The sequence below is a fragment of the Muntiacus reevesi genome, chromosome 18 (genome assembly GCF_963930625.1).
Source record: "Muntiacus reevesi chromosome 18, mMunRee1.1, whole genome shotgun sequence".
Lineage (NCBI taxonomy): Eukaryota > Metazoa > Chordata > Mammalia > Artiodactyla > Cervidae > Muntiacus > Muntiacus reevesi.
Genome location: NC_089266.1, coordinates 39,618,495 through 39,631,096, shown reverse-complemented (window position 1 = coordinate 39,631,096; position 12,602 = coordinate 39,618,495). Strand labels below are relative to the sequence as shown.

Here is a 12,602-nt window from a genome sequence, read left to right as displayed (position 1 = left end):
TTGGGGAAAGTTTGGCCATTTCTCAAAATGTTAAGCATGGAGTTACCATATAACCCAGCCATTCCACTCCTAGATAGAAACCCAAAAGAATTGGAAGAGAGTGTGACGTAAACCGTTGTACACAGATATTCAGCATGGCCAAAAATATTCATAATAGCCAAAAAGTGGAAACAACTCAAACGCCCATCAGTTGATGAATGGGTAAACAAAATGTGGTTTAATCTTACAAGGGAATATCATTCAGTTGTAAATAGAAATGAAGTACTTACTCATGCTGCAACATAGATGAGCCTTGAAAACATTATGCTAAGTGAAAGAATCATAGACAAAAGGTCACAGAACGTATGATTCCATTTATATGGAATGTCCAGAGCCGGCAAATCCACAAGACAGAAAGCAGACTACTGGTTGGTAAGGGCTGGAGGAGAGGAGGGAAAGAGATGCGATTGCTAATGGCCATGGAATTTATTTGTGGCATGATGAGATGTCTGGAACTGAACAGTACACTTTTAAAAGGTGAATTTATCTCAAATTTTTTTTTTTTTAAAAACAACTTCAGGTGGATTATAGCTCTGAAAATGAAAGATAAGACAACAAAACTTCTGGAAGATAAAAGAATATTTTTATGACTGTGGGTTAAGCAGAGATTCCTTAACAAAACATTAAAAGTACTAATTGTAAAAGAAGAGATTGTTTGGAGTACTTAAAATTAAGGACTTGTTTTTCTCAAAAGCCAAGCCAGAGTAGCAGATGATATTTGCAATATATGTAACTGACAGAGTACTTATATTCTAAATATATCCTTTTGAAAATCTCTAACATATCACTTGTATGGAATCTTAAAGGAAAAAAAAAAAAACTCAATTTCAGAGAAACAGAGAATCGAATGGTAGTTGCCAGGGGCTGGGGGAAGCAGGAAATGGAGAGATGGCGGTCAGAGGATACACACTTTCAATTCTAAGGTGTAAGTTCCAAGGAGCTAATGTACAGCATAGTGACTGTAATTAACAATACAGTGTGATGTACTTGAAATTTGCTGAGAGTAGATCTTAAGCATTCTTACCACATACACAAAAGGAGAGTTAATAATCTTGATCTTGGTAATCATTGCACAAAGTGTATGTATATCAAATAATCACCCTGTACACTTTAAATATGTGCAGTTAAAGTGTATTTGTCAATTATTCCTCAATAAAGTTGAAAAACGTACTTTAGAAAAACCTCAACAAATCAATTAGAAAAAAGATAATCAACCAGTAGAAAAGATGGCAGAAGATTTGAATAGGTGCTTCAAAAAGAGGCTCACCAGTAAGCATATTAATTGTCTAGGGAAATATAAATTAAAGTCACAGTATGAGAGTGGCTAAAATTAAAAAAGACCAAGAATACCAAGTGTTGGTGAGAATGTAAAGCAACTGGAATTTTCAGGCATTGCTGGTGGGACTGGAAATTGGCACAAGCAAACTGGAAGACTGTCTGACAGTCTCTACTTAAAGCTAAACATATGCCTACCCCTTGATCCGGCAGTTCTACATAGATGCTACCCCCAGAGAAATGAGGGTGTGAGGCCACCAAAGACATGTACAAGAATGTCCATAGCAGATTAATGAGCAGCAGGCCAATCCTGAGTCACAGAGGGCAGAAGAATGGTAGCCTTTGCTGGGAAGGAAGAGAGAGCACTGACTGGGAGACCCCTAGGAAGCCTTCTGGGATGCAAATAATGTCCCAAGTCATCTTTGTAATTTATTTTTTTAATTGAAGTATAGAGGAATTGAAGTACAGCTGCTAATGTCCAGCAAAGTGATTCTGTTATATATATATATGTCCATATACATATATGAAGATTATATAGTCTTTTTCATATTCTTTTCCATTCTAGTTTATAATAAGATATTGAATATAGTTCCCTGTGTTATATAATAGGACCACATTGCTTATCTCTTTTATACATAGTAATGTGTATCTGCTAATCCCCAACTCCTAATTTATCCACCTCCTTTGGTAATTTATCCACACCTCTGGTAACCGTCAGTTTGTTTTCTATGTCTGTGAATCTGTTTCTGTTTTGTAAATAAGCTCATTTGTGTTGTATTTTAGATTCCATATAAAAGTGATAGCGTGCGATGTTTGTCTTTGACTTACTTCACTTAGTATGATAATGTCGAGGTCCATCCATGTTGTTGCAAATGACAATACTTCATTGTTTTTATGGCTGAGTAGCATTCCGTTGTGTGAACACGTCTCTATATCCTTTCATCTTTTCTGTTTGGTTGGAGGATAATTAGTTTACAGTGTTGTGTTCGTTTCTGCTGTGCAGTCAGCTGAAGTGGATCAGCCATATGCACACATATCTATCCCTGTGAACCTCCCTCCCCAACTTCCCCTCATCCCTCCCCTATAGGTCATCACAGAGCACTGGTTCATTTATTTGGTGATGGAGAAAGTCCCATGTCTTTAATTAGGCAGTAGGGTGTATGTGCTGTGCTGTGCTTACTCAGTCGTGTCCGACTCTTTGTGATCCCACGGACTGTAGCCCGCCAGGCTCCTCTGTCCGTGGGGATTCTTTAGGCAAGAATACTGGAGTGGGTTGCCATGCGCTCCTCCAGGGCATCTTTCCTGGAGAATTGACCCAGGGGTCGAACGCAGGTCTCCCACATTGCAGATGGGTCCTTTACTGTCTGAGCCGCCAGGGAAGCCCTGTAGGGTGTATGCATGTGTATAATTTATCAAGCCGTGTACTTGGTCTTTGTGTACTTTACTGTATGAAAGTTATACCTTAAATTTAAAGCAAAAAAGGAAAGAGGAAAGAAACAAGGCGTGTCCTCACCTTGGCCCCCCCATTGCTCATATCCTGAGCTGTTTCTTCCACATCACCTCATTAAAGAGCTTAGTGTTATATATATGGTCTTTACCTTCTAGGAATGTGCCTTTATTTTGTCTGCTCAAGGTTTCTATCACTGTGATAGTCATGTTGCCCCCCAAGAGGTGTCAGAGCTTTCCATTAACGGGCGATGATGACCCTTCCCAGGCACAGCATGCTGGCCAGCTTTGCACCCCAGTGGCCCACCATCAGCATGCGCCATATCACCCCCAAATTTTTTCTCTGAGGCTCAGCCGAATTTCGCTAACAACCACCTCTTGCCCAGTGCCTCATGCATAAGGAGATGAACTTTTAGCTATTTTCAAAGACGAAAGCCAACAGATTTTCATGATAAATGGACCGTTTCACCTTCATTTCACATAGACTAAGTCTGTCGGACTAGCTCCCACATTTTCTGACTGCATTACTTCCGGTAAAACCTGAGACCAAGGTTTCTATCTGTTCATCTGTCTGGTGAGGAGAGAATTTTACTGTGACTGGCCAGGAATTGAGAATGTCGTATCTTTCAAAATATGGGAGATACTAGAGGGTTATGTCTGGTTCATTCAAAACTCTTCCTGTCACTTAAGACTGTACAATTATTTATGCATATAACATTCTCTGGGAAGTAGAAAGTATAGAAAAAAACAGGAAGTATCCCCATATGTTTTTAAATAATCATTGATTTTTTTTTTTTCTGCTAGCAAATAATGCTAAGACATGGCTTTGATTTTAACAAGACACTGAAATTCTGCTACATAGAAGATAAACTTGAATCCTTACTAGGCCTCAGTTATTTAAAGGCATACTATGAAGAAAGAAGACAAGGAAAAACATAGTTTCAGTTAATAAAAGTATAGAAAATAATGTCAAGAGTATCAGCTTCCCACTTAGCTTAGTCATATCTTAACATGGTCCCGTATTTGCTTTAAATCTTTTTTATATAAATTATAATTATGGCTGAAGTCCCCTGTGGACCTACCCTGCCATTCCTCTCCCTCCATGCCCAGAGGTAATCACTATTCTGATTTTCATTTTATCATTCCCATATGTGCTTTGATAAGTTACATGTGTATGTATCCACAAACAATATATAATTTTGTTTTGCAAATGTTTAAACTTTTTACAAATGGTACTATACATAACATTTCCCCAGTTGCTTTTTTTGCCCAACATAATGATTTCTGAGACTTATCTGTGTTGATATAGGTTGTTTGAGTCACTTATTTTAATTTCAGTGTCATGTTCCATTGCGTGAATATAGCACTGTTTGTTTATCCATTCTACACTGTTGCTGGGCATTTAGGTTATTTCCAGTCTTTTGCTTTTACAAACAGTGGATTTAGGGAACCTTTTTTGACATGGGCAAGAATTTCGTTAAAGGATATAAGTACTGTGTCACAGGTTATGCACAGATTCCACTAGGAAATAGTACTGAAATTCCCCCAAAGTGCTTCAACCAGTTTATACCCTCATCCTAAGTGTGAGTTTCATTGCACTATATGCATGCCAACACTTGGTATTTAGACCTTTTTACTTCCTTTTGCCTTTCTGATGAGTACAAAATGACACACAGTTGTGGCTTTGATTTGTGTTGACTGGATCACTAGTAAAATGAAGTATCAGGGGCCTGGCAGGCTACAATCCATGGGGTTGTAAAGAGTCAGACACACCTGAGCACACACACATCATTTCACAGCCCTTATGAGCACCTGAGTCTCCACTTTTGTGAGGTGCCTGTTCAAATCTTTGCCCCACTGTTGGTATTGTTTTTACTGGGGTTGCTGTTCTTTTTCTTACTGATTTTCAGGAATCAGATCTTTTCAAATTCTTACTTGTTATCTACATATCTTTGGTGAGGTAGCTGTTAAGATCTTGGGCCCATTTTTTAGTTGGATTGTTTTCTTATTGCTGAGTTTCTTTAAAAATCTTTGTATGTTTTAGATAACCGTCCTTTACAAGATGTATCTTTTGCAAATACTTTCTCCTAATCTGTGGCTTACCTTCTCACCCCTTTGACATTGTCTTTTGGAGAGCAAACATTTTTCATTTTAACGAAGACCAGTTTATCCGTTATTTCTCTAATGGATCATGTCTTTTTTTCTTAATTTATTTTTTAATTGAAGGGTAATTGCTTTACAGAATTTTGTTTTCTGTCAAACCTCAACATGAATCAGCCATAGGGATACATATATCCCCTCCCTTTTGAACCTCCCTCCCACCTCCCTCCCCATCCCACCCCTCTAGGTTGATACAGAGCCCCTGTGAGTTTCCTGAGACATACAGCAAATTCCCATTGGCTATCTGTTTTACAGATGGTAATGTAAGTTTCTAAAGGATCATGTCTTTGGCGTTATATCTAAAAAGTTATCACCATACCCAGGGTCATCTAGGGTTTCTCTTATGCTACCTTCCAGAAGTTTTATAGTTTTGTGTTTTAGGCCTATGATCCATTTCGTGAAGGGTGAAAGGTCTTTGTCTAGATTCCTTTTTCCTTTTCCTTTTTTTTTTTTTTGCATATGGATGCTCAGTTGTTCAAGCACCATTTGTTGAAAAGACTATCTTTACTCCATTGAATTGCCTTTGCTGCTTTGTGAGTGATCAGTTGACTCTATTTGTGTGGACAGTATTTGTGATGTATTTCTGGGCTCTGTCTTTTGCACAGATGATCTATTTGTCCTTTCATCTGTACCACACTGTCTTGCTTACTTTATTATAAATCTTGGAGTCAGTATCTTGGGACTTCCTGGTGGTCCAGGCAGATTTTTAACTACTGGACCACCAGGAAGTCCCAAGATACTGATGTTTAAATTTGACTTAATCTCCTACATCCTCGCTAGCATCCAGAGAAATCCAAAGTAGAGCAGTATGGAGTTACCATTTTTTGCCTGTTCAATAAGCAGAAATTTTAAAGACATTTGTAAGGTTCTTCCTGAATATCCTGAACTGCTTTCTAAATGGAATGCAGGGGACGTGGGTTTGATCCCTGGTCTGGGAAGATTCCACATGCCATGTGGCAACTAAGAGTCCACATGTCATGTGCCATAACTATTGAGCCCAAGCTCTGGAGCCCTCAAGCTAGAAGGAGAAGCCACTGCAACGAGAACCCCACACGCCACAACAAAGAGTAGCCCCCCACTCGATGCAACGACAGAAAGTTCACACACAGAAGTGAAGACCCAGTGAAGCCAAAAATTAAAATATATTAAAAAAATTTTTTAAATATCAAGAAAATGTTATTTATCAACGTGAGTACACTAGGTGTTGTGCCCATGTGAAGTGGCTGGTACTATTCTGTTCTCTTCCCTCAGCTACTGCTGGACACGCACTCCCTGAAGATGGTCCTGCTTGATCTGCCTTCCATCGGCTCTCAGGTAGTGAGGAAAGCCCCGGCCAGTTACACCAAGATCGTGGTGAAAGGCATGACCCGCGCGGAGATGATCCTCAAGGTGGGACTTGTGTCTTCTTTAGGGTTTCAGTTAAAAGGGCCTAGTTACCTGATCACTTATTCCAAACAGTATTGAGTACTAGTCTCAGAAAGCCCAGGTTTGAAACTATTCCCATCAGTCCCAGAAGATTGTCTGCATTCTTTGGCTGGACCAGACTTTGGCCTCATCAGCTATTATTCAGTCAGTGCAGTGTTGCTGGGGAGGGGTGGGGTGGGGGGATGGTCAGTAATTCTGTCTGACAAATTATTCTTTCTTATGATGGGATTCTCTTATAATAAGATTTGGCCAAGATTGGAGGCTGGGTGGCATTGTCACTCAATCAACCTCCAGTCAGGGTCTCTCTGCTCTGCTTCTCTCTGCTTCCTAGCTGTCAGTTCCTCCCATCCTTGGCTTTCTAAGCTCTGCCACTTTATAAGAACTTAGAACAAATGTCGCATAACTGATTCTAATCAGCAAATGGTTTTCTAAAGCCCCACTTAACAAAATATATGTGGGGTGATGATGCTAAGAATGTCTGAAGCCTTGAGCTCCTGCATCTGATTTCCACCTGGACTTGTCGAGTGGAGAGGGAGCCTCCTAGGGAGGGGAGAGAGGGCTAGAGAACAAATGGAGCTGTCAGGGGATGCTCTTAGAAGGCCAGGCCCTCCCGGCCCTTCAGGTCAGTCTGCAAGCAGAATTGGCTCAAATGATGGAAGAGTGGGAAGTCACAGCGGGCCCTGACATGGGTGGACTGGGCGAGGGGCCTCCACAGACCTTGGGCTTTGACCTGAGGAAGCAAAGCAGCCTAATCCATCTCTTCCCTAGCCGGTTTACTCTCCATGGGGGAGAGCAGGGTTTGGAGAGAATTTCTGAGTGAGTTCTCCTTGCCACTCTGAGTTGTATTCTCAGAAATCCAAAACCAAACCAGCCTACTGGAGGAAGAAAACCGGACCCCCACAGTGAAAACCAAATGACTATGAACATGAGGGTTTTGATGCTAGGGCTCTCCTGCTGGTGGTCCATGAAGTTGTTGTTATTTAGTCACTGAGTCGTGTCTGACTCTTTTGTGATCCCATGGACTGTAGCCCACCAGGCTCCTCTGTCCATGGGGTTCTCCAGGCAAGAATCCTGGAGTGAGTTGCCATTTCCTAATCCAGGGGATCTTCCCGACCCAGGGATCACCTGCATCAACAAGTGGATTCTTTACCAATGAGCCACCAGGGAAGCCCTGGTATGTGAAGTGGATGTAGTTAAATGAAGTTCCCGATTTTAAGTCTTGGGAACACTGAGGCTTTGTGGGGTTTTTGTTTTTGAGAAAATCCACTTAACTTGATGCTTTTTGAGGCCATCCCTTGGGAACCAGGGCCTCCCTGTTGCTCAGCTAGTAAAGAATCCACCTGCAATGTGGGAGACCTGGGTTCGATCCCTGGGTTGAGAAGATCCCCTGGAAAAGGGAAAGGCTACCCACTTCAGTATTCTGGCCTGGAGAATTCCATGGACTGTATAGTCCATGTCATTGCAAAGAATCGGACACAACTGAGCGACACTTTACTTGGGAACGACGATATGTCAGGACAGAAGGAGCAGGTACCAGAAACCCAGGAAATGTCCCAAACAGGGGACCTTCCAACACAGTGTTTCCTGTGGTCTTGATATTTTAAAAAAGACACCTGGGACTCCTCCCCAGGCTCTATGAATTAGAATCTTCGAAGGAGGGACATAGTAATCTGTACTTAAAAAGCAATTCAGGTGACATTTTTGATTTAGCAAATTTAGGAAGCATTGTGTTGTTATTCAGTTGCTAAATCATGTCTGACTTTTTGTGATCCCATGGACTGCAGCGCACCAGGTTTCCCTGTCCTTCACTGTCTCCCTGAGTTTGCTCAAACTCATGTCCATTAAGTCAGTGATGCCATCCAACTGTCTCCTCCTCTGTTGCCCCCTTCTCCTCCAGCCCACAATCTTTCCCAGCGTCAGGGTCTTTTACAATGAGTCGACTCTTCACATCAGGTGGCCAAAGTATTAGAGCCTCAGCATCAATCCCTGCAATGAATATTCAGGGTTGATTTCCTTTAGGGTTGTCGGGTTTGACTGGAAGCATTGCTGTAACTGAATGCTGAGATGAAACAGGCTGTCAGGACGTTTCTGTAGAAGATGCTCCGCTGCCTTGGATCGTAAGCATTTCTGGCAGGCCTGACTCTCCTCTCTCCCTCACAGGTTGTGATGGCCCCTCATGAGCCATTGGTGGTATTTGTGGACAATTACATCAAGCTCCTGACAGACTGCAACACAGAAACCTTCCAGAAGATCCTTGACATGAAGGTGAGCTCAGCATCTTGTTCTGTCCCTGGTGCCTCCTTCTCACACTCCGTGATTCACTGAGGGGTGGGATACGGGCCCCTGGGGGGCCTCCTCAAAGTGCCCCTGCTGGGCCCAGGCTGCAAGAAGCCATTTGAGGAGGGGGATCCAGGGCCTGCGACCATGCGCCCCATCACCTTCTGATGGCGGGGAGCTGGGCTTGGCGGGGCTGCGAGGAGAGGAGGCGGCCCTCCCGCATCCTGCTGCCTGGCCACTTGCCCTCTCAGCCCTTTCTCTTCTCTCCTTTTGCCTTTTCTTCCTCCCCTGCTTCTCTCCCAGGCTACTACGCAGGGCTGATATCTCCCCTGGAGAAAATGCTAATCCTCAGCCCAGTGAATACCAGATACTGCACTTGCCCTTGTGTCCTTGGGGGCCAGAACTGCCATCACCCTCCTTTGTCTCCACCTCAGGGGCTGAAGCGGAGCGAGCAGAGCAGCATGCTGGAGCTCTTCCGCCAGAGGCTCCCCGCCCCGCCCTCAGGGCCTGAAGGCTCCAGCTCCCTGTCCCTCCTGGCTCCAACTCCAGAACAGGAGTCCTCGCGCATCCGCAAACTGGAGAAACTGATTAAAAAGAGACTGTAGGAGCGCCCAGGGGACGCTTTTCCCTCTGGCTGGTGAGCCACCCACAACCCGGATCCCCGGACGCCCCTCACATCTCCTGTGCTCCCTGGACCCTCAGATCATCAGTCTTGAAACTTCCTGGGATGTTTGGGTCATTCCTGGGTCGCTCCCATGCCTTGTCTTAATTCCTGTCCTAATGGGCAAAGCCAAGTAAGGACTAGAGCAATCTCTGATTCCTGTAGCAGAGGCCACATGGGGTGAAGAAGGTTCCCTGCCTTCACTGGCTGTTCCCCGGCTGCTCCCGACTGGTCCAGTCCTCACTGACTCAGCAGCCTCGCCCGCACAGTCCCTCCCTCTGTGACTGTGGCCCTGCTCTGTCCTAGCACTGTGGGCCAGAGAGCCGGGCTCTCACCACTTCCCCCACCTGCAGCTGTTGGAGGTGCCTCTGCAGCCAGACCCCTAAGAGATGTTCCCTGGGCTTGGCTCTAGGGCTCCAGTGATGAAATGGCAGAGATAGACGTGGCGGAAGAGAGAGGTGTGGCCTTTAGTTGAGCCCTATGAAGAAAGGATGGCTAAGTAAGAAAAGTGCAAGGGGACTTCCCTGGTGGTCCAGTGGTTAAGACTCTGAGCTTTCAGTGCAGGGAGGGTAGGTTCGATCCCTGGTCGGGGGACTGAGATCCCACGTGCCATGTGGCCAAATAAGAAAATAAAATAGAGGGAAGTAAACCTTGCAACCAAAAAAAAGAAAAATGCAGGAAGAGTAGGGAGGAGTACGGCGGGTTACCCGGGCAGCTCAGTCAAAAGATTTCCCTCTGCCCAGACAGCCATGGTGTTGTGGGAAAGTTATCCAGTCCATGCTAATTGAGGTTAACGTTCTCTTCTCACTCCTGAAAGGAGGGGTGATGGGCCCATCTCCAGGCAGCCACTTTAGCCATCTGTCATCAGCCTGGGAAGCTGGAAACGCCAGTGGACTCCCACACCTGGTTCTTGTCACTTTTGGTGTTTACAGATCCACACTTCTTTCTGTGGTTCATTCACAAGGAGTCACTTTCTGGACATCTCCATAATGGCATTGAGATGTCAAGGCATTGTTTCCCCTCCACCACCACTAGCCCCAGGTGGTCACAGCCAGAGAAGTTGCTTTCTTGATTTATTACACTGTCAGTAATCTCCAAGGAGCCAACAGATGTCAGTAGGAGTTACGTTAAGTGTCTTGTTGATGGAAGCTGAATACCGTGTGTATGTCCTGTACAGACAGAGCCTGTTTCTCAGCTGGAGGTCTACATCAGTATCACCTGAGACCCTTTTTATTTTCACAAGTACAAATGCCTGGAGGTTGTGAATCAGTCAGTCTGGAAGTCTGGAGTAGCACCCAGCGTACAGTTGAAAAGTTCCATTATGATTATAATATTTACTCCTTGTGAAGATCTGTTATAATAGGAACTCGCTTTATTGAAGATTTCCTATTGCACATTTTCACAAATGGGTATTTTTTTCTGACTGTAAGCAAGTGTAATTACTGTACAGTTGAGCTGGTACCCAAACAGTAAAGATGTTTTTTTGCTCATAGCCATCATCTTGAATTTTGAGTTTGTGTTGATGGAGGGGCCATGGCAGAAATTATGCTGTCCCCATCCTGACTAGGATTCTCCTTTGTTTTGATGACTAAGCCCTAAACGGAATATTTATTTATTATTGTCACTTTGAAATAATATCTATAAAGGAGCCCTCATTGATCAAAACAGTAGCTAACAACTCTGCTGTTCAGCTGAGTTAGATATTGTATTGGTTCCTTCCCTCTACTTTCTCTAGACTTCAAAAAAAGAAAACGTGGAAGTCACCTTATATGGTTAAAATAAATATTGGTAATTTATAATTGATAAAGAGTTCTCTGCTGTCTTTACTATGGCAAGACTTCCGGATTGCTGGTTAGAGGTGCTCAGACTGGAGAAAGTTCTGTCTGGATCATAACAGGGAAATAGGAACCACCCCAGACAGGGTGTCTTGACCTCCAAACTCAGTTCTGGGAATTGAAGCAACTATCACCACACCTCCCTTTCTTGAAGAACAAAGACCCAGTACCCAGGGCTTTGCCCATCCCACCAGGAAAGGGTGCCGACTTTCTCACACCTCAGGTGCCTCCCCAGTACAGACAGAGCAAGACCGAAAGTCAACTTCCGAGGACCAGTGTGACAGTGATGGGCAGGCAGGGTGAATGAGCCGGAGAAGTGGGGGGTGTGACAGCAGCCCACCCTGAATTGCTGTCAGACGAACCCTAGTCCCCTGTTTATGGAACGCCCAGGAAAATGCCAGAAGTTCACAGCTGGAAATGAAACTCCTCTCAGTAGCAAGAAAAATCTCCAAAATAACCAGCTTGCTTGAGGCTGAAAGCAAATGTTTCACACTTCTCGTCCCCTCCAAGTCAGATCGCTAAAAATAAAATGGTTAGGACTGCACTGGGCCATTAAACAACAGTCCTGGAAACACGTACACACGAGATGCTGGCATGCAGAAAGAGTACTGTGACATTTTATACAGTAAAGATAATTTTCCAGTCTCAAATTCCAATATGTATCAAAATAGATAAGCCGCCCCCCCTTCCCTGGACCCTCAAGGTTCTGTTCTGTACCTTTGGGAGATACCAATCTGCGGAAAGTAAAGGGATTGCCTTTTTGTCTAAATATCATTCCTTTTCCCCATCTGGAAGTGATTTCTTGGTGCATTATTGGAGCATAAAATATTACAGTTAATTAAAGCATTACTGGATGTCACTTGCTAGGATGTATTTCCTTACTGTTGACAGAAAACAGAACGGACTATAGTAAAAAATTAGCACGCCCAAGAAGCCTGGGCTCCCCTCTCAGCATCTGCCCTCCTCCCTGGTGAAGATGCACCCCTCTCGTGATGGCCTGAGGAAACAGCGCACAGAACCAGACTGTGATGCTCATGGGCAAGGCCCTGGCACATCCAGGGGTGGGGAAACCCTCTGTGAATAGGTATAAGCATCCTGCTTCTGATTTGGAAGCCTCCTTGTACTCTGAATTCCTATCCCATTGACTTGCCCTCCTCCGCCTCACAGTTCCAATCTCAGCCTGCTTCATGTGACTGCCAGCGGCCGTCTGTCCTGGGCACAGTCAGTCCGTCCTGTTTCCTTAATAGCTGGATGGACATTTTGCAGTGAACTTCTGAGGAAGTCTGATGTTCCCCCTCAGCCCTGGAAAATCTGTGGCAGTTCTTCCGTTAGGTTGGCTTTGAGATCATTCCCTAGTTCCCATTCTTTTTTTCCACCAGCTCCCCATTTTTATAGGGTAGCCAGAAATCAGTCTGATGAGGAAAGAAACCTTTCTGTATAACCCACCCAGAAGAACATGGCCAGATGACTGACCTGCCAGATTC

The 12,602-nt window shown here is 44.1% G+C and overlaps 1 protein-coding gene across 1 annotated transcript in view; it reads left to right on the top strand.

The window, feature by feature from the left end:
- VPS53 (VPS53 subunit of GARP complex) overlaps positions 1-11,977 on the top strand; it is a 125,178-nt gene extending 113,201 nt beyond the window's left edge. Inside the window, exons 21-23 of the mRNA XM_065908851.1 lie at positions 6,172-6,309; positions 8,506-8,610; positions 9,057-11,977. Coding sequence (XP_065764923.1) covers positions 6,172-6,309; positions 8,506-8,610; positions 9,057-9,227 — 414 coding nt within the window. The 3' untranslated portion in view covers positions 9,228-11,977. The remainder of the gene's footprint in view (positions 1-6,171; positions 6,310-8,505; positions 8,611-9,056) is intronic.
- The last annotated feature ends 625 nt before the right edge of the window (positions 11,978-12,602 follow it).